Source organism: Sebastes fasciatus, chromosome 4 (genome assembly GCF_043250625.1).
Source record: "Sebastes fasciatus isolate fSebFas1 chromosome 4, fSebFas1.pri, whole genome shotgun sequence".
NCBI lineage: Eukaryota > Metazoa > Chordata > Actinopteri > Perciformes > Sebastidae > Sebastes > Sebastes fasciatus.
The window spans coordinates 13888461-13914228 of record NC_133798.1 but is presented as its reverse complement, the minus strand read 5'-3'; the positions used below and the strand labels follow the sequence as shown (position 1 = coordinate 13914228).

At 40.1% G+C, this 25768-nt stretch overlaps 1 protein-coding gene across 1 annotated transcript; it reads left to right on the top strand.

Annotated features, from left to right (window-relative positions):
• Window positions 1-46: 46 nt before the first annotated feature.
• Window positions 47-25510, top strand: slc7a5 (solute carrier family 7 member 5). The gene is made up of 10 exons (XM_074632129.1): window positions 47-771; window positions 6742-6867; window positions 17786-17891; window positions 18370-18414; window positions 18536-18659; window positions 19049-19152; window positions 19334-19430; window positions 21036-21185; window positions 23385-23562; window positions 23666-25510. Exons 1-10 carry the CDS (start codon window positions 210-212, stop codon window positions 23719-23721), a joined length of 1548 nt encoding a protein of 515 aa, XP_074488230.1. The 5' UTR covers window positions 47-209; the 3' UTR covers window positions 23722-25510.
• Window positions 25511-25768: the final 258 nt, after the last annotated feature.

Below are 25768 nucleotides of genomic sequence, written 5' to 3'. Positions count from 1 at the left end.
AGAAAGCAGAGCAGAGCCGAGCAGGGGCTGGCCTTGACGGAGGAGGGACATCATGATGATGACAGACCCTTTGTAGACGCGTGTAGAGGAGACATAACGAGAGAAAGCACGCTGCTCTGACTACACACAGACTCTCCTCGTGGCTGCTGAGCCCGGCCGGCATCAGACCACCAACACAAACACACAGAGAGGAAGAAGAAGAAAAGACGATGTCAGGGTTGAAGAAGAGAAGCTCTAACTCTTCGGCAGACAGAGATGAGGACAAACAGGTCACGGAGAAGATGCTCTCCGGTAACCAGGGTGGAGCAGCACCGCACCCTAGCAACGCGGAGACAGCATCAGGAGGAGAGGAGAAAGAAGGGGTAACTCTCAAGAGGACCATCACCCTGTTGAACGGCGTGGCCATCATCGTGGGCACCATCATCGGCTCGGGCATCTTCGTCACCCCTACCGGCGTGGTGAAGGAGGCCGGCTCGGTGGGTCTGTCCCTGGTGGTGTGGTCTGTGTGCGGCGTGTTCTCCACGGTGGGAGCGCTCTGCTACGCGGAGCTGGGCACCACCATCACTAAGTCCGGAGGGGACTACGCCTACATCCTGGAGGTGTACGGCTCTCTGCCGGCCTTCCTCAAGCTGTGGATCGAGCTGCTCATCATCCGGCCGTCATCGCAGTACATCGTCGCCTACGTGTTCGCCACTTACCTCCTCAAGCCGCTGTTTCCAGACTGCCCGGTGCCGGAGAACGGGGCCAAGCTGGTGGCCTGCCTCTGCATCCGTGAGTAGTAGTCGAGTCGAGTCGTGAGAGCCAGGGATGATGCAACTTTAGGTGTTGTTTGTGAGTTGTGCCAGCGGTAGGAATGTAAAAGTTACGCTTCCTGTGTGTGTGTGTTAGTGTGGACAGACAGGAAAGGTAACCCACTCACCTCACACACAGTTTACATCAGTGCGACATCTTACTGCCCACGTGTGATGCACACATTTACATATAGCAATCCACGCGCGCAGCCTCATCCACAGTGGAGAAAACTGCACGCGTTATTACATCAGCTCAGATGATGCTCGCGTGCATCACTAATTGATAATTGTCCCATTAAGTGGCACCCATGAAGAGCAATTTATGGTAACTTAATTTACTTACAATAATTATTATTTTATTTATTTGTCTGAGACTTTCCAAACTGAGAAACAACGATGTTAAGCCTGGAGGCTTCAAAATATGGAAGACAGAACCTGCCAAAATCAAAAATGAATATCATTAAATGTAGAAAATATTATATATATAATTGTATTCTTTATTTATATATTCTTTGTATTAATTCCAGTTTAATTTTCCCTTTTATTTATTTATGTTTTTTTTATGAATTTTTAAATGTATTTATTTATTAAGCAGCCCCCTTATTTGCACATGAGGCAGAAATGCATAAAGAAAAGAATAGAGAAACAAATAAAATTTGGGGAAATAAGGGGTGAAATGCAAAGGGAAAATCTTGCATAATAAATAAACACATAAATAAAAACATAAATGTAAAAATAAAAAATATGTAAAATAAATGCTAAAATAAATAGGTGGTGTTGTTGTTTGTTGTGTGTGAGTTGTGCCAGCGGCAGCAATGTAAACTAAGTTACACTTCCTGTGTGTGTTAGTGCGGACAGACAGGAAAGATAACCCACTCAACTCACAGACAGTTTACATCAGTGCGACATCTTACTGCCCACGTGTGATGCACACATTTACATATAGCAATCCACGCGCGCAGCCTCATCCACAGTGGAGAAAACTGCACGCGTTATTACATCAGCTCAGATGATGCTCGCGTGCATCACTAATTGATAATTGTCCCATTAAGTGGCACCCATGAAGAGCAATTTATGGTAACTTAATTTACTTACAATAATTATTATTTTATTTATTTGTCTGAGACTTTCCAAACTGAGAAACAACGATGTTAAGCCTGGAGGCTTCAAAATATGGAAGACAGAACCTGCCAAAATCAAAAATGAATATCATTAAATGTAGAAAATATTATATATATAATTGTATTCTTTATTTATATATTCTTTGTATTAATTCCAGTTTAATTTTCCCTTTTATTTATTTATGTTTTTTTTATGAATTTTTAAATGTATTTATTTATTAAGCAGCCCCCTTATTTGCACATGAGGCAGAAATGCATAAAGAAAAGAATAGAGAAACAAATAAAATTTGGGGAAATAAGGGGTGAAATGCAAAGGGAAAATCTTGCATAATAAATAAACACATAAATAAAAACATAAATGTAAAAATAAAAAATATGTAAAATAAATGCTAAAATAAATAGGTGGTGTTGTTGTTTGTTGTGTGTGAGTTGTGCCAGCGGCAGCAATGTAAACTAAGTTACACTTCCTGTGTGTGTTAGTGCGGACAGACAGGAAAGATAACCCACTCAACTCACAGACAGTTTACATCGCCTCAGTGCGACATCCTACTGCCCATGTGTGATGCCATTGAGAGAGCCACACGTTCCCACATTTACACATACCAATCCACAGTGGTTAAAATTGCAGCGTTATTACATCAGCTCCGAAGATGCTTGCGTGCATCACTGGCGCAATTGTCTCATTAAGTGACACCCATTAGGAGCAATTTATGATCATTTTAATTTACTTACACGCATTCTCATTTACTTATTTATTTATGTTTAATTTTCTCCTTTTATAATAATTATTTTATTTATTTGTCTGTGACTTTCCAAACTGAAACAACGACGTTAAAGCTTGGAGGCTTAAATATATGGAGGACAGAACCTGCCAAAATCAAAAAATAAATAAATGAATATCATTAAATGTAGCAAAAATAAGATAAAAAATATTATATATATAATTTTATTCTTTATTTATATATTATTTTGTGTTAATTCCATTATTTATTTAATCTTCTGTTTAATTTTCCCTTTTATTTATTTATTTATGTTTTTTTTAATTAATTTTTAAATGTATTTATTTATTTATTAAGCAGCCCCCATCAATTGCACAATGAGGCAGAAATGCATAAAGAAATACATAAAGAAAATAATAGAGAAATAAATAAAATTTGGGGAAATAAGGGTTGAAATGCAAAGGGAAAATCGTGCATAAATAAATAAATACATAAATGTAAAAAATATATAAAATAAATGCTAAATAGGTGGTGTTGTTGTTTGTTGTGTGTGAGTTGTGCCAGCGGCAGGAATGTAAATGAAGTTACACTTCCTGTGTGTTAGTGCGGCTGGCAGGAAAGATAACCCACTCACCTCACAGGCAGTTTACATCGCCTCAGTGCGACATCTTACTACCCACGTGTGATGACATTGAGAGGAGCCACACGCGCCGCACATTTAAATATACCAATCCACGCGCACAGCCTCGCCCACAGTGGTTAAAATTGCTGCGTTATTACATCAGCTCCGAAGATGCTTGCGTGCATCACTGGCTCAATTGTCTCATTAAGTGACACCCATTAGGAGCAATTTATGGTAATTAATTAATTTACTTACACGCATTCTCATTTACTTATTTATTTATGTTTAATTTTCTCCTTTTATAATAATTATTTTATTTATTTGTCTGTGACTTTCCAAACTGAAAAACAACGACATTAAAGCTTGGAGGCTTAAATATATGGAGGACTGAACCTGCCAAAATCAAAAATAAATAAATTAATATCATTAAATGTAGCAAAAATAAGACTAAAAAATATTATATATATATAATTGTATTCTTTATTTACATGTTCTTTGTATTAATTCCATTATTTATTTATGTTTGTTTTTTTTATTCATTTCTACATTTATTAATTAATTTATTTATTAAGCAGCCCCCTCATTTGCACAATGAGGCAGAAATGCATAAAGAAATTCATACAGAAAAGAATAGAAAAAATAAATACAATTTGGGGAAATAAGGGGTGGAATGCAAAGGGAAAATCGTTGATAAATAAATAAATAGTGTGTTAGTGCGGACAGACAGGAAAGATAACCCACTCACCTCACAGACAGTTTACATCGCCTCAGTGCGTCATCTTACTGCCCACGTGTGATACCATTGAGAGAGCCACATGCGCCCACATTTACATTATACCATCCACGTGCGCAGCCTCAATCACAGTGGTGAAAACTGCCGCGTTATTACATCAGCTCCGGTGACGATGAAAGATGCTCGCGTGCATCACTGGGTAATTGTCTCATTAAGTGATACCCATTAGGAGCAATTTATGGTAATTTAATTTACTTACACACATTCTCATTTACTTATTTATTTATGTTTAATTTTCTCCTTTTATAATAATTATTTTATTTATTTGTCTGTGACTTTCCAAACTGAGAAACAACGACGTTAAGGCTGGAGGCTTAAATATATGGAAGACAGAACCTGCCAAACTCAAAAATAAATAAATGAATATCATTTAAATGGAGCAAAAATAAGCATAAAATATTATATAGATAATTTTATTCTTTATTTATATATTCTTTTGTATTAATTCCATTATTTATTTACTCTTCTGTTTAATTTTCCCTTTTATTTCCCGTTTTTTAAATGCATTTTAAAATGTATTTATTTATTAAGCGGCCCCCTCATTTGCACAATGAGGCAGAAATGCAGAGAGAAATACATAAGAGAAGAATAGAAAAATAAATAAAATTTGGGGAAATAAGGGGTGAAATGCAAAGGGAAAATCGTGCATAAATAAATAAATACATAAATAAAAACATAAATGTAAAAATAAAAAATATATAAAATAAATACTAAAATAAATAAAAAACATTAAATAGAACAGTAAATAAATAAGGGATTTAATACAAAGATAAATAAATAAATAAATAAAGAAGCAAATTAAAACAGAAATATCAATTGATGTCACATTTGATCAATTAATCAATGGATACAATGTCTACATATTTCTAATATTATTTTTGCAACATTTAATGACATTTATTTATTTATTGAGTCATTTAATTTTTTTATTTTGGCAGGTTCCGTCCTCCATATAAAGATATTCATATTATGACAAATTTCCTGGGTTTTGACAGAATAGTGAGGCCACAGTGTTTTAAATATGGAATTAAATATGTTAAAATATAAAGAAATGAATTGAAGGGAATTCAGCGGGCCCACTTCAGCACATCTGTTGAGTTAAATAGGTGAAATCTTCATATTCAACCCTATATCCCATTCATTAATTTAGTTTTATTATACCTAGGGGGTCGTTTGACTTCCTATATTATCCAAGACCACACATCGTAGGCTACTAAATTATCATATTGCATCTTTCTCTGCTCTAAATTGGAGGATAAAAAAGAGAATTTATCATTAATAATGTGTTGTTGCCGAAAATGTATGAGAATTAAACTGAATGAGATGAACAAACAGGTACATTTAATTTCCCTCAAAGCAGCCATAAACCTCAACTGTAATGCTTTAGGCTATTTAAGGTCAGTTATGAATTGTTCTTTTAGCCTGTAGATGTGTTGGCTACAAATGCTGGTAAATTTCAGTGTGTTTCAACTTGTTTTGTTTGGAATCTTAACAAGATTATCCCCGGATTATTCGCTACTTTAACTTGTCAGCACCGGTCTCTGGTTGTACATGTTTTCTATGACCGCCACACACAACAAGTATCCCCCCTTTCACATCATACACTGCATCTCTATCTGACTACATGATTACACATGACATTGTGTATATATATATATATGTGTGCACGTGTGTGTGAGTGCCAGCTAGTAACCCTAGTACCTAATCATCAGATTGACCGAAGGCTAAATCCTGACTGAGACCACATGACAAAGCCGTAGACTGAGAGGCTCACTTCTCTGTGTTTGTGTGTTTCGCGAGGATTGCTTGCTCGGGTATGCGTGTGCATGCCTGCCGTGTAGGCAGTGGGGTGTTCAGGGTCACTGTGAGGCTGACAGCCAAATCCCCACACACACACACACACGTGTGACACATCCATCTACAGCTCCATAGGTCTATTTTAGTGGGAGTTACTGTTCCATTTGACCTGTTTCTGTGGGAATTGGTGTAATTAAGTTCAGTATGTTTCTGTGTTGGCTTGCACACATGTGCAAGTTTGTGCACACATATATGCCCTAGTAGTATCCCGTTTTGTGTGTGCATGAATTTGGAGGCTAGCCTCTCTGTATGTGTGTTTATGTGCCCATCCCTCTACTGTACTCAGGCTCCCCCTCTCTTTATCTTGGTCACTTTAACACAGAGCCTCATTGTGCTCTGTCTCCTCTTTCTGTTGTGGCCCCGACCTGATTTAGGAGCTTTGAAGGGACCTGCTGCTTTAGTTAATCACTTTTAATGGCGTCCAGGGCTGGGGGCTGTTTCAACAACCCTATTTTGAATGTGTGCGCACATCACCGTACATGTGTGGGTAAAAGAAAAAGGGGTAATAGTGTGGGAAGCGTTTTATCCCACCAGTCTCTGTGAAGTCTTCTCCAGCTCCCAGCGTGCTTTGAGAGCCGTGAATACACACATGCACACTCACACACACACACGTCTACGTTACCTCATTTTTAATTCAAAATGAAAGAGGATTCAGGGAAACATTGTTAAAAGCTATTTTAACATCAGAAACGCATAGACGTTAGTTCTTCGTGCGCCCAATGAGAAAGCATTTGTTGCACAGTATCTGGCAGACTGAGTGAAGGTGCCATGGTGGAGTTTAAAGAGCTGCTTCTTAAGGATGCCGACACTTACACTCTTTCTCTCTCTGTCTCTGCAGTCTTGTTGACCTTTGTGAACTGCTACAGTGTGAAGGCGGCCACCAGAGTGCAGGACTTCTTTGCCGTGGCCAAGCTCCTGGCTCTGGGGATCATCATCATCATCGGCTTCGTCAAGATTGGCCAAGGTACGTCACACAAGCACACACACGTACATACACACAAACACACGCACATTCACAAGGTCCCATCAGAGGGTCGTGGACGTCTTTAATGCCCACTTCTTTCAAGTGACAAATTTTTGCATCAGCACCACGAATAAAATAAAGCCCTGAAGGCCAACTTCCACACTCTTAGGGCTTAATCCTCTTTGCAAATTGTTTGTTGTTTGTTTATGTGGTACAGTTGGCTTAAAATGCAGAAAGCACACAGTCAATAGATTTAAGGCCTGGACACAACAAACCTAGCAGCGACGAGAGCCGACAATTGCCTTGCATCACATCGCCTGTGTCTTGGCCAAAAAGTTGCACTCAAACACACCGCAAAGACTACAACCGACAGCAAGTTAACACGCACGTTCTGCTCCTGCTGGAGGGGAGATAACTCTCCACACCAGCAGGTGGCGGTAGTCTGTATTCGCCATTCAAAATGGTAAACTGGAAGGCCGATGACGGCGGATATACAAGCCGTTGTTATGATCCGTACTTGAAACAAAGCGGCGTCTGCCGACCATTTTCACACCACTCTCACTCACCACTTAGCTTCATTCCAGACGGTCACAGGAAAATATTCGTGCATTGAAAGGATCAGGTGAGATGAAGATGAAAAATGAGAAGAACCTTCTGTGTTTGTATTCTTGACTTTACTCGTTGGCTTGCTTTCCTCATTTCCGTTTTTCTTCTCGTGCACTGATTTGCTGAAGCTGAACAGCCAATCGGAATGATTTCTCTCACCGACAAGCTCCGCCGTCGATTCAACATGCTGAATTGGCCGAAAAAATTCTGACAACGGCAGACTAGAGCCGACGGTGCGGGACACACCGCAAAAACTAGGCCGATGGACGCTCACCAACAGCCCCAAACTGGCGTCGGCTTGGTGTGTCAGTGCCTTTAGTCAGGGCCGGCTCTAGCCCTTTTGGTGCTGCTTTAGGTTTAGGGTTCAACCCCCTCAGAACACTAACCCTAACCCTGTAAACCACAACACACATCAGACATCACAATGATCTTAAGACAAAAATTAAGATTTTTATTTTCATAAATAACTGTATTTATTATAATATAAATAAACAATTCCTGATATTGTTGGCTTAAAAGTGTTTAGTCAGTTTCACTACAATTTACACCTGGGAAAAGTGTATTTCTTCCTTTATTTGTTACCTGAATGCAGAAAATGAAGAAGGGCGCCCAATGGCATTTAAAAAAAAATTAATAAATACAATTTATTTTATTTATTTATTTTCGAGGGCGACCGGCGCCATCCAGAAGGTGGCGCCCTAGGCGACCACCTAAATGGCCTTTGCCTTAAACTGGCCCTGCCTTTAGTAATTCAGGCAGGGAGCATACCATTTTTAACTCTGCTGTCTGTTCCACCCAGCCTGAAACAGGAAGTGGTTAATTTGATTTATGCAGTGATGTCTTCCCTGCTGTGTGCACTCATCTGCTCCTCCGACATAGACAAACACCCTCATGCTCTGATGGGGTATCCTAAACTGAAATGAGGTCATTATAAAGACATCTATTTCAGGAAAATTCAATCTGTTTTTTTGAGGGGGGGGGCGTGCAATGTGTTTCTGCGAAGCTAATTTAACCAAAACAACAATAATCTCATATGCAAAACACAATTGCTCTAAAGTCAACATGAAAGACACACACATTTTAAAATGTTTCCATATCTTTAATTGAGGAGATTTTGTGTAATCCAGGAGGCTATGATGGCACTTTTTTCTTTATTTGAACCCCTGTCACCCCAAATTTCACCAACCCCGTATTTGCAGTGTTATCCCATTCTGGCCAAAGTTGATCTCAACCAGGCCTGTTGTCTTTGTCCGATGCGAGCAGTGAATCTGTGGAGGTGGAGTAGCTGGTGTTTAGCTCCTTGGAGTCGGGCCGAACCCTCATTAAGGCCACAGGATGTTGTGAAGTGTTGCCAAAGACGAGAGGACAGCACAGAGAGCGGACAATGGCTCTTCAGCAGAACACAGCTCCTTTCATTGAAAATCTATTTATTGGCTGCAAGATGTTGAGTCACACAAACAGTCCGTTTGTCCAAGCAAGGACTCGTGTCCCATTCACTAGAAGTCATCGGACCTTTGAAGGTTTTCTTAAGAAGGTATGGCCCACTTCCAATCCGGCCCCTACATCCCCTTCCTGCCCACTTCCACTCCGTTTGCACGTTCGTGCTTACTGACGGCGTGCAACGCGTCACTAAGGGCATACGGTTTGTGTTCGTCATGAAACACGCTCCGTACAACAATGTTCCAAAGTTCCATGCAACTACCGGTACAAACAAAAAACTATATTGCTCGAAATAAAATAGACATATTGGTATACTGTGTGTGTGTGTGTATATATATATATATATTTTATTATTATTATTATTATATATATATATATATATATATATATATATATATAAATGTATATATATATATATAAATGTAAAAAGTAATGTGTAAAGAAATGTATAAAAAAAAGAATACAGAAATAAATAAGTTTGGGGAAATACATAAATAAGAACATATATTTAATCAAATAAATAAAAAATAAATGCATAAATAAATATTTGCAAAAATAAATAAATACATTAAAACAATTATAAAAAAATGAATAAATAAATAAATAAAAGGGAATTAAAAAGAAGAGTAAATAAATAAGGGAATTATTACAAGGATAAATAAAGAAGCAAATTAAAACAGAAATATCAATTAATGTCACATTTTATCAATAAATTAATGGCTATATTTATTTTTAATATTATTTTTGCTAAATTGAATGACTTATTTATCGAGTTATTTATTTGATTTTTGATTTTGGCAAATTCTGTCCTCCATAATCTGCAGCTATAACCCCCATAATAATCTTCAACTGTGCAATACTGGCATTAACACTGCATTTATTTATAATGTAAATTTAAACTAATATTATTTTTCTTTCTTTTTAAAGGCCTACTAGTCTTGCATTAGTACACACTTAATCATAGATCCCATTTTTCAACATTATTATTTGCACTGTTATATTGTAGTAGGCCTATATATAATTTACATACTGTATTTCCGATTTGTATTTTCTCATAAATTCTCTGTTATATATTTCTTTTCTATAATGGGAGCAACTGTAACGTAACCCAATTTCCCCCAGGGGATCAATAAAGTATTTCTGATTCTGATATTTATAGTTGCCGGAGGGAAGTTTGTACCAAAGCTTGCTGCTGTATTTACACCCGACACCTTAAAGAAGGGTGTTTCATTGAGCTGTGAGTGTGACTACAAACGGAGTTTACTCTACCACAGAGTGGGAGGGTGTAGTAGCTAGATTGGAATTGGGCCAAACACAGACAAGAAGTAAGCTCAGGAAATCAAACTCTGCCATCTAGAGGAAGGCCGTGCTACTCTCAACCAAGACTTTGGGGTTCATTAGGTCCATGTCATAGAAACTAGACTACTATGGTTTGTTGTCTTAAACATTGAAGTTGGCATAATACTTGTCCACTTCCTATCCAGTCCCAAAAAAAGCTTTTACCAGGTACCTGCAGGCTTACATCCCCCCTTCTGCCTGTCTGTGTTTGCTGCCAAGCCCATGTCGTACTTCTACGGCTGGCTCTCTTCCTGTCTGCTGTCGGCTGCTGTATTTCTCCTCCGAGAGAGACAAATAGAAAACAGGGCTACGATAGGGGTACGGGGAAACCCGATGAAAGGGAAGTCAACAAGCATGTTTGTTGAATGTGAATGAGTCAGCGTGAGACGCAGAGCAAGTCTTGCAGATTGAATGTAATCACAAAGCAAATAGAGTTATAGATTAGTAGCTGGAAGCTGACAGCAGGGTCCGTTTTGTCAGATTATTTCTAAATTCAGTTGAAAAACAAGTTGTTTTTTAAAGAGAGATGCCTTGGAGAAGTGAAATGTCACTGAGTTTAAACTGAGGTGGGGTTCACAGAGACTGAGGGCTGATTGTGGAACTCCTTGTCCTCTCACCTGACATTTACCCTAGACAAGCTGTAAGATCCAGCTTTGAAAGTCAGCAGTTTTCTTGACAGTCTCACTTTGACTCGAACTGCAACACCAAACCTACAGTTTAAAGGTTAAAGCATCTAATGTTGCATTCACACAAAGAGCGAAGTGAATTTTCGCCTGTGAGCGCGCACGGGACATACATGTAAGAAGTTACAAACGGTACCTTTTTAAAGTGCTAAATACAATTATTTATTTTTTAGCATGTAATGATTTTGTGATTTATTTGTTTGTGATTTATACAGAACAAAGTTAATACAATTAAGTATTTTTTTCTCGATCCAGAACTTTAACTACTGCGTGTTCATTCAGATGTAGGTCAGCTTTTTGTATTCAGTTACTTCCTGGCAGCATTAAAAGTTCTCAAAGTCTTAGATTTCCTGAAACCTGCTGGTGTTTAGATAGAATATGATTGTAAGCTCAACTTTCACCTTGCTTCTGGCATTGTATTAAATATGATGGTAGCCACTTCATGTCACCAAGATTGAACAATTCTGGACCTGTTTTTAATGTATGTTTTGAGGGCTGAAAGACAAAAGATGTAGATTCTTGATTAAAAGGCCCAATCCTAGTTCAATCCTCCATCATACACACATACACATGCGCAAAGTGGGCTGTTTGTGCAGAGGTCACAGGTCACAGGTCTCAGATCAGCTGACTGGTGGGCAAACAGGACCTTAACACTGACTGGAATTGTTCAGAAGTGGACCAGAAAGAGATTGGAGCCGAGGGAGGAGGTTAGAGAGAGGGGAGGTGGGGGTGAAAGAGAGTGAGAGAGGTTTTTATTATACAGAGAGAGAAATGGAGAGAGAGTGGAGGAGGTATGAGGTTTCTGGAAGCTGGTTGTTCACTGGCAGAGATCAGTAGCAGAGGCACTCGGGACCACAGATAGAACTTAAACCTGCTGCAACATATGTATGGAGCCTTGTCTCATCAAATAAACAATAAGATACAAATGATTTCTGTACGATGTGTGTCGGGACATCACAGCAGGTCCTCTCTTATTTTCAGACAAGTGAGTTAGTTGTAGTTGTTTGTCTGGAGTTTGGGTAAGCTTTATGAGTTAGTTTCCCATAGCTGACCTCACACTAGCAGACGGATGAAGAGGCGGGAAGTTAGATTAGATTAGATCGACTTTATTGTCCACCGCAGTTGAAATTTTCTCTTTGGCTTTTCCAAGTATGGAGGATGAAACCTGCCAAAATAAAAAAATAAATGACTCGATAAATATATCATTAAATGTAGCAAAAATAATATTTAGAATCATGTAGTCATTAATTAATTGTGACATCAATGTATATTTGTTTTAATTATCCGTTTTAATTTGCTATTCTTTATTTCTTTACTTTTTTTCTTTATCTTTGTATTATTTCCCTTATTTATTTACTCTACTGTTTAATTTTCCCTTTTATTTATTTATGTATTTATTTTTAATAATTTTGTAAATGTATTTATTTATTTTTTGCATTTATTGTTTAGTTATGCATTTGTTATTTATTTAATTATTTTGTATTTACTTTTTTATTTATTTTATATTTATATTTTATTATGTATGTATTTATTTACGTATTTACGTATTTATTTATTTCTGAACAATTTTCCCTTTGCATTTCATCCATTATTTATTACGCCTAACTTATATATTTCTGTATTCTTTTCTTTATACATTTCTTTTTACATTTCTTTATGCATTTCTTTCTGCTTCATTATGCAAATGAGGGGGCTGCTCAATAAATTAATTAATTAAAAAAAAAAAAAAGAATAAAAAGGAAAATTAAACAAGAGTAAATAAATAAGGGAATTAATACAAAGATAAATAAATAAAGAAGCAAATTACAACAGAAATATCAATTTATGGCACATTTCATCAATTAATGAATGGCTACATTCATTTTTAATATTATTTTTGCTACTTTTAATGATATTTTTTTCTTTAGCAAGTCATTTATTTTTGATTTTGGCAGGTTCTGTCCTCCATAGTTAGCAGCTTGTCTGTCCTCCCTCAATTCCAGTGTATCAAGTTGGAGCCCATCTCGACTAAAAAAAACAAGCCTGAGCTCTAACTGATCCTCCTCCTCTTCTCTCTTCAGAAGAAGCAGGAACTGTATCCGCCTTTGAGTCATCCTAATCCACATATATTGAATGCCACGCCTTCCTGTCTAATACCCGTTTAAGTGCGTAGCTGGAGCATGAAGAGTAATTCTACTTATTTGTAATTCTAGTCCTATTTCAAAAGTGAGCTTTTCTAACAGCATTCCTAAATCTGTAACACCAGTCTGTTACATCTCAGTGCCTCTAATAACTGTTTATCGGAGACACCTCAGATAATCTAGATTTAGACAAAGCCTGGGCGCGTGGCTGTGATTACATCAACAGACTCACCTGACAGGGTGTCCTCACTGCAACCCCCACTGGCTGCTGTTTGGCAGTTGGAGGTTATTGAGTGATTTATAGGTCTGTTTTAGAGTTTACATTTATTATTGATGACTGATTCAGAAAGAAAATGAGAAACAGAGAAAGAAATATATATATAATACAGGCTGTTTACTAGTCATTGAATTTGTTTTCTTTTTTATTGCAAGACAGAACAAAACATTAACAGAACAAATTTGGTTAGGGAACAAGAAAACAAGAAGATGTTTGTTATTGTGTGTGTGCGTGCGCATGTATATGTTTCATATGTCAGTCTGGGACAAAATCTATAAGGTAGATGCGTGAGAGGGGGAGGAGGTGGTGAAATAAGGGAGTATGGAGTTATAGGAGTCCCATAATAAAGAATACATCTGTAAAAGATTTATTATATAAAAATAAATAAATACATATAAGATGAAAAATATACAGAAAAAAATAGTTATTTTTATGCAAAAATAAATTAATATATATTAAAAAAAATATATATATACTGAAATAAATGAACAAATATATGTGAAAATAAGATGAAAATGCATATAATTATTCTTATATGTTTTGATATTTGTCTTTATATTTCCACATGTATTTTCTTATTCTTTTACATATTTATTCTTTATTATGGCTCTCCTATGACTCCATATGGGAGAGCTACGAAAGAAAATTGATTGACAGCCCAAATAATGATATTGTCTGTGTGTGTTCATGGAGCTCTGTGGCTCATAAGGTCAGAGTCTGCTGGCGTCTCAGATTAGACAACAGTGTAATCTGATTAGCTGCAGTAAACTCCTGCTCCTCCATCTGACACCTGCCCACCCTGTTTGGAAGTGAAACACACAGAGACTGATCTCAGCCACGTAAACTTCCCTTTTGATTTACTTCGGTTTCTTCTTGTTACAGTCCATCTGTGATTCTGTGATGCAGGGATTTGCTCCTTCTCACCTTCTTATTCTTTATCTATGTGATCCTAACATGGATTATTTAATAAACGCACACATACACAGTTACACTTACAGACCAATATTTTCTGATGTAAAAGTGCTGCTTGACATCTTGAAGGGGGTTTGCACTGCTGGTTCACACACCAGCTCAGCTCTCCTTGAGCCATGAATAAAAGGTTTGTGTTTGTGTAGTGGGTGGGTTCCAAAACAGATTTAGCAAATAGCAAAGTCAGTTGTTTTTTTTAAACCTGTAGAACTTTATTCATCTCAGTCCTAAGAGTAGGGCTAATCCATGTAATATGTTGCCTTTAACTGATCCACGGTTGCTGTGTCTCAATTCGGATACTTCCGTACACTTCCATGTAGTACACTGTGTACACTATGTACTTACTTGCGTAGTGCGTGAATTTTGGCAGGGTAGTGTTGTCTCAAATCAAACTCGGCTGTTGCGCAATCATCGGAAATGACGGTCGCCGCATGGATGTATAAAGAGAACTGGATACAGGGTTGGAGGCGGGCTCCCGTTCATTCCTATAAGAGTTTCTCAGGGGCGCATGAAGCCAAAATTGCCCGACTGCCGAGTGATAAAGCACCCGGATTATCCGGCGATCTTCAGCATCCATTGGGCCCATAGAGCAGGAGCAGTAGCGTTTCCTTTAACCCCACCTCCCAGTCCTTGGCCTGGGTCTCATTCACATGAATGGAGGAAGGAAAATAACTCTGGATTTGGCTATTAGTGCTTTTTACAACGTTTAACACCTAATGAATTAAATAAGGACTATTCAAGTGTTCTTACTGGGAAGTTGATTTACCTAAAAACTAATTATCTGCTGAGTTACAGACGTCTGTTTCTCAATGTAACTCTATGGGAAAAAGTCTTTTTGGGCCCGATGGCATCACATGACGGACACAGAAGTTGTAGTACTGCCGTTTGGCCACTAGAAAAATTTGCTTCAAAGATCGCCGTTCTTCCTGGGGGCTTAGATCGCCGCTGTTACCTAGGTAGCAGCGCTACCGTTTGCGGTACCATATCATTACAGACTGCTAAATTAACTCAATGAACAATACTGATGGCTTCTATCTGATAGTAGAGTGGTACTTAACTTATGTTTGTATAGTGCAGTGTTCACGGAGCAACCGCAACCGCTGCTGGATACTCCCCTTCCGCTATGTAGCCAAGAAAGTGACCATAGAGGGTGAAAAGTCGCTTGGAAGTGCTAAAATCCTCAACTAATTTCCAGGTTTTAGAATTCATTCCTGCACCACTCTATTAGCATCAAGCTTCCTTTCTGATGACAACACGCACGCCGTGAAAGAAGACTAGCGGCGATTGGTCGCTGACTGACGGGTAGTCTGTCATGTCTCTCGGCCAAGTCACGACAAGAATTTATGACTCAATCGCCTAATCTGACATAGCGATCATCTTAACCGACAAAAATAATGTGTAGTCTGAATCAGGCATAAGTGTATTTCCCAAAATGTTGAACTACTTCTTTAAGGTATGTTTGTGTAGGTATGTCGCACTAAACCAATGAGGCCTGAATAAAGTCATTGTACTTTTTACTCCATTAAGTGCCTAAATCCTTCCCATCCCTGTTATTAAACCTAATTTAAACTCACTAGAGGAAGGAACTCAGGTTGCTTTTCATTCAGACTTTGTGTGTGTGTGTGCGTGTGCGTGTGCGTGTGCGCGTGCGCGTGCGCGTGTGCGTGTGTGTGTGTGTGTGTCTTTCTTTCACTGCCCGGCACTGGTATCATGTGACCGTCTGATGCTCTGAGTGTTTCCTTATCAGTGTGATGGAGAGATCTGTGAGCCACAGAAGAAGAACAAAAGCTTTAAATTGCAGTGCGAGAGTAAAGTAGACACAAAGAGGATTGAAAGAGGACTCATTTGTGTTTGTCCGCCACATCTTATTTTCTGATACGGAGTCTTCACCTCACAAAAGGTCACCGTGACCTCCCGTCTGTCCCATTCCTCGTGGAGGTGATATCTCAGGAACGCCTTGAAGGAATTTCTTCAAACTTGGCAGAAACGTCCACTTGTACTCAAGGACTAACTGATTAGATTTTGGTGATCAAAGGCCACTGATCTCACAAAACACATTTTGGCCATAACTCAAGAATTCATATTCTAATTATGACAATTTCACACAAATGTCTAATAGGATAAAATGATGAAGTGATGACATTTTGGACAGACATGGATGTAAACTGCAACTTGACTGGTTGGCGGAGGCATACAACCGCAAGGCGGCAATTCTAGTTTCTTTTTACATTGAGGAAGACTCCTCAATTCAATTACGTCACCCCAACTGATGGAAACATTTTGATGCTTTTATGAACAAGTTAAAACGACCATTAGGAGCCTCAGCTATGGACGTCAGCTTAGAGATGGTACAGACCAGGACCCATAGACCCCCAGCACAGCTCCCCTGTCAGGCTGGTGCTGTATGTAGAGCAGCGCAGGTGTGGCAACGGGACCTTAGGAGGTCATGCAACAGCCTGTTTGTCAGGAGGGCAGTTAGTCACTTGGATAGCGCAGTAATTGGGTACTTCCCACGCTACACAGTGGCTTAGGGCTAACCCTCCCAGTACCAACACTGCCCCGGGCTGTGTGTTTAGCAACCGTCGCTGTGTCTGAGAATGTGCATGCGTGTTGTGGGGGGCAATTCCGTCAGGAATGTGGCTCAGATCCCCTCAAACCAGCAGCAATCTGGAGATCCGAGAAGAGGGACCGTGACCAAAATGTCATGAATCCGCACAACCGCTGATTGAAGTAAAATAGTAATACTCTCCCATCCCTCAGCCACTGTTGCTCTGCCCTTGAGCAAGCCAATAAAACATGTCTCTGCTCTCTTCTTGTAGTCACACGTCACAGTCTGGTCTTATTGATCGTCTCAGCCTGTCTTAGCTCCATTACATTCTGCAGGCCTTCCCTGATCCACATACCGAGACAGATTTAAAATGAATGTCACCCCCTCCAAAAGCTTTTTAGTGTACGTTGGGCAACTACAGATCATTCTTTCAGTTATTGTTCCACATTTTGGGTTCTCCAGACTGGCTGGTAAACTTGCCAGCAGGCAGATGGATATGTTTTTTTTTTTTTTATGTCTTAACCCCCTTAGACCCGCCAGTGATCCCGACCGACTTAAATCTCTTTCAGAGGCTGTAGCAGGTTCAGTTTTGGAGCTAGAGTGAAGGTACAAAATCATATGAAACCATGAGTGGTACCAACCATGTCAAATTAGCTTGTCGGCAAGGAGGCTAATTAACGCTCCAAAGTTGGGCTAAATTTTGGCAAGGAAAAACTGGCATGGCCATTTTCAAACGGGACCCTTGACCTCTGACCTCAAGATATGTGAATGAAAATGCATCTCAAATTTATCCTCAGGTTCTCAGCTTTAAGATGACGTACACCACTTCCATGTGACATCTACTGTTGACCTGTTATCTCCCCCTAAAAAAGACAAAAAAGGGTCTATTGTGAGTCTCAGAGGGTTAACCCATTTCTTTCTCCCTGTTCTCCTCCAGGTGGCGTAGACCGTCTTCTTCCAGAAAATTCCTTCGAGGGGTCCAAATATGAGTTTGGCAGCATCGGCCTGGCCCTCTACAGCGGCCTGTTTGCTTATGGTGGCTGGTGAGTTAACACATCGACCTACCAGTGTGATCAGGTTGCGAGCCACTGCGTTGCCTTTTCATTATCCACTTTCAGAACACGTTATTATCACGTTAACTTTGACAACCGTATCAATAACATAATATCATCTTATCATCAAGATAAGACTTCACTGAATGTCCATTATCCACTATATTGAATTATCCACCAGCCTGCTTCCTGGTTATGTTTCTCTCCTTAGTGTTGATTAAACTAGATTGTGAATTTATTTCTCCCCCCCCCCTTTGTCTTTCTTGTGTTTTAACTATAAAACAAATAGCTTTCTTTGTCTAAAGGAAGTTGAATTTTCTTGTGTTAAGTTTTGAATGCAGTTTGGGAAAAATCATCCTTTTCCACTTATAGATTAATCCGGAACAGTTTTATTTGTACAGTGTGCATTATATCTGCTTTGCCAGTGCTACATACTATGTCTCTGATTTGGTGCCTCTTCTGCTTACAGGAACTACTTGAATTTTGTCACTGAGGAGATGATTGAGCCTTACAAGTGAGTATTAATGAGTGACTTTTTATGATCAAATACACACTTGTTTGCAGCAGAGTGATTGATGGTCTGTGGATGTAATCGGAGTTGTAACTAAGAACGTTTGTGTGTGTTTCTTCCTCAGAAACCTTCCCCGCGCCATCATCATCTCTCTGCCCATAGTGACGGTAGTGTACGTTCTGACCAACCTGGCCTATTTCACCACCCTCTCCCCTGAGCAGATGCTGGGCTCAGAGGCCGTGGCTGTGGTGAGTGCACACACCAACTTCCTGCTACTACAGTACCGCTTTCTTTGTATGAAGAGTGCCAAATATAGTCAGTGCATTTTTACTATTTTTGCTGTTCACTATTTTACTATTTTTATTCTGTGAAGTTGAAAACACAGACCCAAAAATCATAAATGTGGTCTTGGTAAATCACTGATTAGTTACCTAAATCACAAGATAATGTAAGATAAACCTTTATCACAAGATAAACCTTTATTGGCACGGTGCACCCCCAACGGGCCCCCAGTGCGAAGTGCGCACAGCCACAGTTTGACGTTGAAGTGCGGCCGGGCAGATGAAAAAGTGTGAGAAAGAGAGCTACTGGAGTCTTTCTTTATTTGTTCATTTGTGTGTGTGTGTGTGTCTTGCAGGATTTTGGTAACGAACACCTGGGTGTGATGGCGTGGATCATCCCGGTGTTTGTAGGTCTGTCCTGCTTTGGATCTGTCAACGGCTCTCTGTTCACATCATCCAGGTAAAACACACACGCACAAACCCAGAAACATTTAGGTAGATGGAGAGTATCTAACCAGGTTTGGAGAAACAGTGAGAGCTGAAAAACACCCGCATAAACACAGAATCTGGTACAAAAAACGCATTGATTGGAATCATACATCAGCACATACTCGGCGTTTATGTCTTTCCTTCCCTCTCAGGTTATTCTTCGTGGGTTCCCGGGAAGGTCACCTGCCCCATCTGCTGTCCATGATCCACCCCACCCTGCTGACCCCGCTGCCCTCACTTATATTCACCGTATGGACTCTTAATTTCTAATTCACTCTGAACACTAACACACAGATATTTCATACAGTACTACGAGTTCAGCAAATTGAATAAATGTCTTTTGAGTCTTTAAATCAGAAGGATACCACTGCACGGATTTACAGTGATAATGAAGTGTTAGGATAATGCTGCTGAGGGGTATGTGTAGATTAGAGCTGTCAAAGTTAATGCGATAATAACGTGTTAATGCAAATTCGTCTTAACACTACTAATTTCTTTAATGCATTAACGCGACTTGCGATTTTTAGGTTGTAGCAGACTCCGTTTTAAAGCTAGGGTGAAGATAGTGGTATCATATGAAACTAGAAAAACCTAAGGAATCCATTGGTACCAACCATATCATACTAGCTTGTTGGGAAGGAGGCTAAATAACGCTCCAAACTTGCGCTAAATTTTGGCGAGTAAACACTGGCGTGGCCATTTTCAAAGGGGTACCTTGACCTCTGACCTCAAGATATGTGAATGAAAATGGGTTCTATGGTCCAATCCCAATGTCCACACTCACAGACTTTGAGGCTCGTTCCTGCAAAGTCCATGAGGGTTTAGGGCTGTCCCGCTGTCAAATCACCTCCCTGAGGGCTCTCTCACAGACATTTGTGCTCTTTAGGAGCACATTCCGTTAGTGTGCATTTCTGCAGACTTTGCCTGAGGGAAGTATCCACAATTCATAGCGTTGTTACGTTAATCACAGGGTTACCACGGTTACCAGGGGAAGCCTGGAGGCGTAAAAAAAAGATAAACAAAGAGGACGGCACATAGGTGTTCAGCCAGGCATATTTAAATCTACACAGATTAACATTAAGGATTTAAGATGGTAGATAAAAAACAAATGAAATCAGAGGAATGCAGCATTACACTATATTACACACCTGGTTTATTTATCAACCACTTTGGCACCAGCCACCATAAGTTTGACAAAAACAAGTAAATTGGAAGCCTGGAAGACGTTCAAATAGGCGGTAAAATGTGTAAAATAAAAACCCACAATTGGTGTCATCAAGGTAAAGTGATGTGTTGCTGCAAAGTGCGGTCCCGTTCATATTTATACCGTTTCAAGCCCTTGCAGGCTCTCACACTCAACCATTTACCAGACGTGACGTCAGTCAGATCCCTGAAGGTTCAGGGCTTAAGGCCTTAGGGGGGACATTAGGATTGGGTTTATGGGTACCCACGAGTCTCCCCTTTACAGACATGCCCACTTTATGAAAATCACATGCAGTTTGGGGCAAGTCCTAGTCAAGTCAGCACACTGACACACTGACAGCTGTTGTTGCCTGTTGGGTTTGAGTTTGCCTTGTGATGATTTGAGCATATCTTTTAATGCTAAATGCAGTACCTGTGAGGGTTTCTGGACAATATTTGTCATTGTTTTGTTTTGTTAACTGATTTCCAATAATAAATATATACATCCATCTGCATAAAGCAAGCACTCCCATGTTGATAAGAGTATTAAACACTTGACAAATATAAAGCAACAACAATAGTAGTAGTGTTTTACTAGAAGTAAGCTGCTGTCTCTCTACACACAGCAGTGATCAGTGGTTTTCCTAATTGCTCTCCTCTGATTCTCTCCAGTGCATGATGACGCTGCTCTACGCCTTCTCCAACGACATCTTCTCCGTCATAAACTTCTTCAGCTTCTTCAACTGGCTCTGCATCGCCATGGCGATCGTCGGGATGATGTGGCTCCGTTATAAGAAGCCGGAGCTGGAGCGGCCGATCAAGGTGAGCCAAACTTCAATCAGCCAATCAGAGCATCAGAAGCAGTACTGGCACACGGATAAGGCTTCGTCTTTTTTCCCTCCCGACCTTCTGATGACGATCACAGAGGTCTTTGTCACCGTCGACTGCTGCTCGAGTTAGCTTTGGCAGCGGGAAATGTTTCTTCTTTGTCTCACGCGAAGAGAAAAAGCTCCATTCAGCAGAGCTCGGATGAATGGAGAGTGATCGCAGATTAAAGGACAGAAGAGAAGCTGGATGCTTGTCAGCTGGTGTTGAGGCCTGCTGGGTAGCAGTGTGTGTGTGTGTAAGAGGAAGTGCACGATGCCTCCTGACTAGACCAGTTGCTGCAGGACTCCCCAAAACACAGAACACCATTGTGCTATTGTTGCTCTTTGTTTGCATGTGAGTGTATGTTTGCGTGTGAGTGAATGTGAGTGTGTGATGCTCTCTACTCATCCTCCCGCTGGCACTACGTTGTGTGCTGGTCAGAGGCGGAGTCTGTCAGGGCAGTGAAGTGAAAGAGGCAGATGGATTTATTGGCCCAGTACTGTGTGTGTGTGTGTGTGTGTGTGTGCGTGTGAGTGGTGGGACAGTGGTGGCACTGTCTCTCTGCTGACCTCCATCTCTCTCTCCTACTCTATTTCTTTCTCCTTTCTTTGTCCTGTCACATTCCTGCTGATCAACAGATCTGGAGCAGAGCTGCCACAGAATCACGCAATTCAATTTACTTATTCGTCACTTTTGGTTAATTGAGGCTGTTCATTGGTAACCTCGTAGATTCATGACACCTTCAGTTCCTGTTCAGTCTACCTGAACATACCGCTCATTAGTGGTTGTTGGCGGGCATCATTGTGCCACAATAACTCTGCTGGAGGGATTTGTCCCCATTCAGCTACAAGAGCATTAGTGAGGTCCAACACTGATGTTGGGTTGATGAGGCCTGGCTCACAGTCGATGATCCAGTTCATCCAAAGGGATGGATTGAATGGGGTTGAGGTCAAGTTCTTCCACACCAGACTAGGGATGGGTACCAAAACCAGGTACTAAACAAGCCCTATGGCAATATTTTTCAAGACACCCTGCTCTTATCGACAATGGCGGAGAGAGCAAAACGGTCGAAAGTGTGGTTAAACATCAGTCGAGTCGATGCAGACAATGCTCGTTGCAACAAGTGCAACAAGTCTTTTGCTTGTAAGGGCAGAAACAAGAGCAATATGTCCAAAACATCTAGTGAAAGTGCATCAGATACAGGTGGAGAGGTCCCACAATACATTCATTTTGACACATCTACACTGGTTTCCCGTCACATTCAATTCACATTTGTTATTTTTTTTTGCACTCTAAAAAGCTTTTTGAAAAGAGACTCAGTCAGTTGTGGCTTTAGGGGTTTTGTTGGGTGGGGTCTTGAGTAGCTGTGATATTTCACGACAGTGTGCTGAGGCAAAGATAAAGCTGTGTCCAGGGCAGTGTTGACTCTTACACTGCTTAAAGGGAAACAGTAAAACAAAGCGGATATCTGAAAGTACAAACAGGGATGCAGGAGAGAAACTAATCCTCAAACCACAGAGATTCAGTTAGACACTACAAGAAGTACTGAGAGCTGAACAAACGTCTTTCTTGGGGCTGTCAGTCGATTAAAATATTTTATTGTGATTAATCGCATAGTTAAATTGCAAATTTTTTATCTGTTCAAAATGTACCTTAAAGGGAGATCTATCTAATATTTAATACTCTTATCAACATGGGAGTGGACAAATATGCTTGCTTTATGCAAATGTATGTATATATTTATTATTGGAAATCAATTAACAACAATAAACAATGACAAATATTGTCCAGAAACCCTCACAGGTACTGCATTCAGCATAGAAAATATGCTCAAATCATAACATGACAAACTCAAGCCCAACAGGCAACAACAGTCAGTGTGCTGACTTGACTATGACTTGCCCCCAACTGCATGTGGGTACCCATGGAACCCATTTTCATTCACTTGAGGTCAGAGGTCAAGGGACCCCTTTGAAAATGGCCATGACAGTCTTTCCTCGCCAAAATTGAGTGTAAGTTTGGAGCATTATTTAGCCTCAAGCTGGGCAAACCATCAAAATCAAAAAGTCAGCTGTGGGACTCCTCTCTTTGCCTGATGATTTTGAATCTTTTAGAGTTTCTGTTAAAAATCCTCCTCATCTCTTCCCCCTGCAGGTGAATATCCTGCTGCCGGTGAGTTTCGTGCTCGCCTGCCTCTTCCTCATCATCGTCTCCTTCTGGAAGACTCCAAAGGAGTGTGCGATCGGCTTCGGCATCATCGCTACCGGACTTCCTGTCTACTTCATCGGCGTGTGGTGGAAGAGCAAACCCAAGTGGATGTTGAATGGAATCTGTGAGTATGACACCTGTCACCTCTTTGCTTGTTTGAGATTCAGAAACTTGACATTGTGTGTAATCGCCTCTCTTGTGTGTGTGTGTGTGTGTGTGTTTTGTAGTTTCAACCACAGTCTTGTGTCAGAAGGTGATGGAGGTGGTGCCTCAGGCGACCTAAAAGGCCTTTACTTACATCCAGTGGCCAATCGGGTTGCACCAACAGTGACCTCTGGGCTCTGACATCACAGATGATGAAGCTTGACCTCTGTTGACCTCTTTCACACCATTCTCTCACACACACGCACATGCCTTGCCTGCAGGGTGCCGATAAGGACCTGATGAAGACAGAACCATGCAGGCCTCTGAAGCTACCGTGTCTTAGAGGTCTTCAACTATTTTTTCTTATGTTCTTATGAGTATGGACTATTTTTGTCACTAACTATCCTTTTGTAGGTTATAATGCGTTGTTTTGTTTTTTTAACGATGCATTTCAATGAATTGTTTTAATTTTATCGTTGTTTTTTTGTGAATATTTTCATGTAAAATATTGCGTTGATCACTAAAAATGCCCGCTCAGTGTCTGTCTGTTGAGTTTTAGCCCTGCTCCCAGTGTGTTTTTAAAGTCGTCTATGCTGCTGTAGGAAGAGAGTGAAGTTGATTGAAGGTCTTAGTGTGTTAGAGACGGTTTTTGTTTTCTCATTTTTACAGTAATACGACTCATTTTTCTGGCTGACTAAATCCCTCAGAGAAGAACTATACATAGAAGTTAAAATGTCTTGTTCAGTCATGTTGTTGCTCAAAGCTTACTTACATTACATATTTATGTTTAAAGCATTGTAGACCAGCCATGCTAGCTTACTGTGTGCAGTCTACAGATGTCACCTCACAGGATTTCTGGGTATTGGAGTTTAATTAATCATCATGTGGTCAGTTTGTGGCACCAGTATGGGGAATTGAATTATGACTGTCACTGAAAAGTGGGTCAAATTCAAAGTATGTGGTGTTTCCCTGCTGTTGATTTATTTTTTTGGGGTCAGCGATCTCATTTTCACTTCGGGGATCGATATCTGTCAACTTACTGAGCCATCAAAATGTCATCACACTGAGAGACAATGTTTCAGACTATATACTGTAATACAGCCATGTAACTGTGGTCTAGAGCAGGGGGACGGAAAGAAACTTGATGCTCTTTTTAGTGTTGTGTGTGTGTGGGTGGGTATGTGATTTAGTGTGTGTGTGGAGGAGGGGGGGGGGGGGGTCTACATCGGAGGGCTCTGGTGTGTTCTTCTTGGACACATGGACAGATGAAGCGTAACCTTCTGTACTAACAGGCACTTATGATTTTTACATTTAAACGTTTCACTGTTCAACACTTGGATCCTCTATTATGTTCAGTCACATTTGGTTATGTGTGTGCGTGTGTTTGGGGGTCCGTAATGTGGGGGTGAAAGGTCAAAGAGATAATATAAGCAGACAGACAACCGTATGCTTCAGCCTATGGAGAGAGATTTATTTTTTTAATTTTTTTACAGAAGGATCACATTTTCAGATCACCGTATGAACTGCTAGTTTTTATTTTTTATCCATTCATATCTTTTGTTTTTACTTTTCCACGCACAGCGACAGTTACTAAAAAAAAAAAAGTTAGTGCTGTATTATTAACGTCGACCCTCCTCCTGGCAACGGACCAAAAGTACATGTTACCGTGGCAGCGCTGTTCCCGTAGAGATGCCGCCGGTGGATGCAGGAGGGGTTAATGTGTATGATGTTTTAGAGGTAGAACCTTTCTAACACTCCAGCCATCGCACAAAGCAGATGGGAAACTAACATGAATAGGACTGTAGACAGTTTATTTATTTATTTTTAGGAAACTTGTTGTCGTTTATTGTCATTAGTCCCTCTAATTTGTTTACAAGGCATTTTGTGTAAAGTGCTTTACAAATAAATCCTGAGGTTTTTTTTCCACTCTTGTGTTCTGTTGTGTTTGGTTTTGGTCTCATTTGTTCTAGGGATGCACTGTTTTGACTTTTTCAGCCCCGATATCGGTAGCGATACCTGGCCTTTGGGTATCGATCCAATACCGAGTACCGATCCGATACGTAAGAGATAATGTACAGCGAGCCGGTCATTGTTGTGAAAGATTCCCTGACAGGGCGATGCTTCGCGCCGGGGTCTCTCATCGCCCTGAAAGGGATTCTTTCACAACAATGACCCGCTAGCTGTAC

Bases quoted from the DNA above. Each gene is read 5' to 3' on its own strand.
- slc7a5 (XM_074632129.1), top strand. From the start codon at position 210: ATGTCAGGGTTGAAGAAGAGAAGCTCTAACTCTTCGGCAGACAGAGAT. The intron at 21,186-23,384 runs GTGAGCCAAACT...TTCCCCCTGCAG, and splicing joins AGCTGGAGCGGCCGATCAAG to GTGAATATCCTGCTGCCGGT. The intron at 23,563-23,665 runs GTGAGTATGACA...TGTGTTTTGTAG, and splicing joins GTGGATGTTGAATGGAATCT to TTTCAACCACAGTCTTGTGT.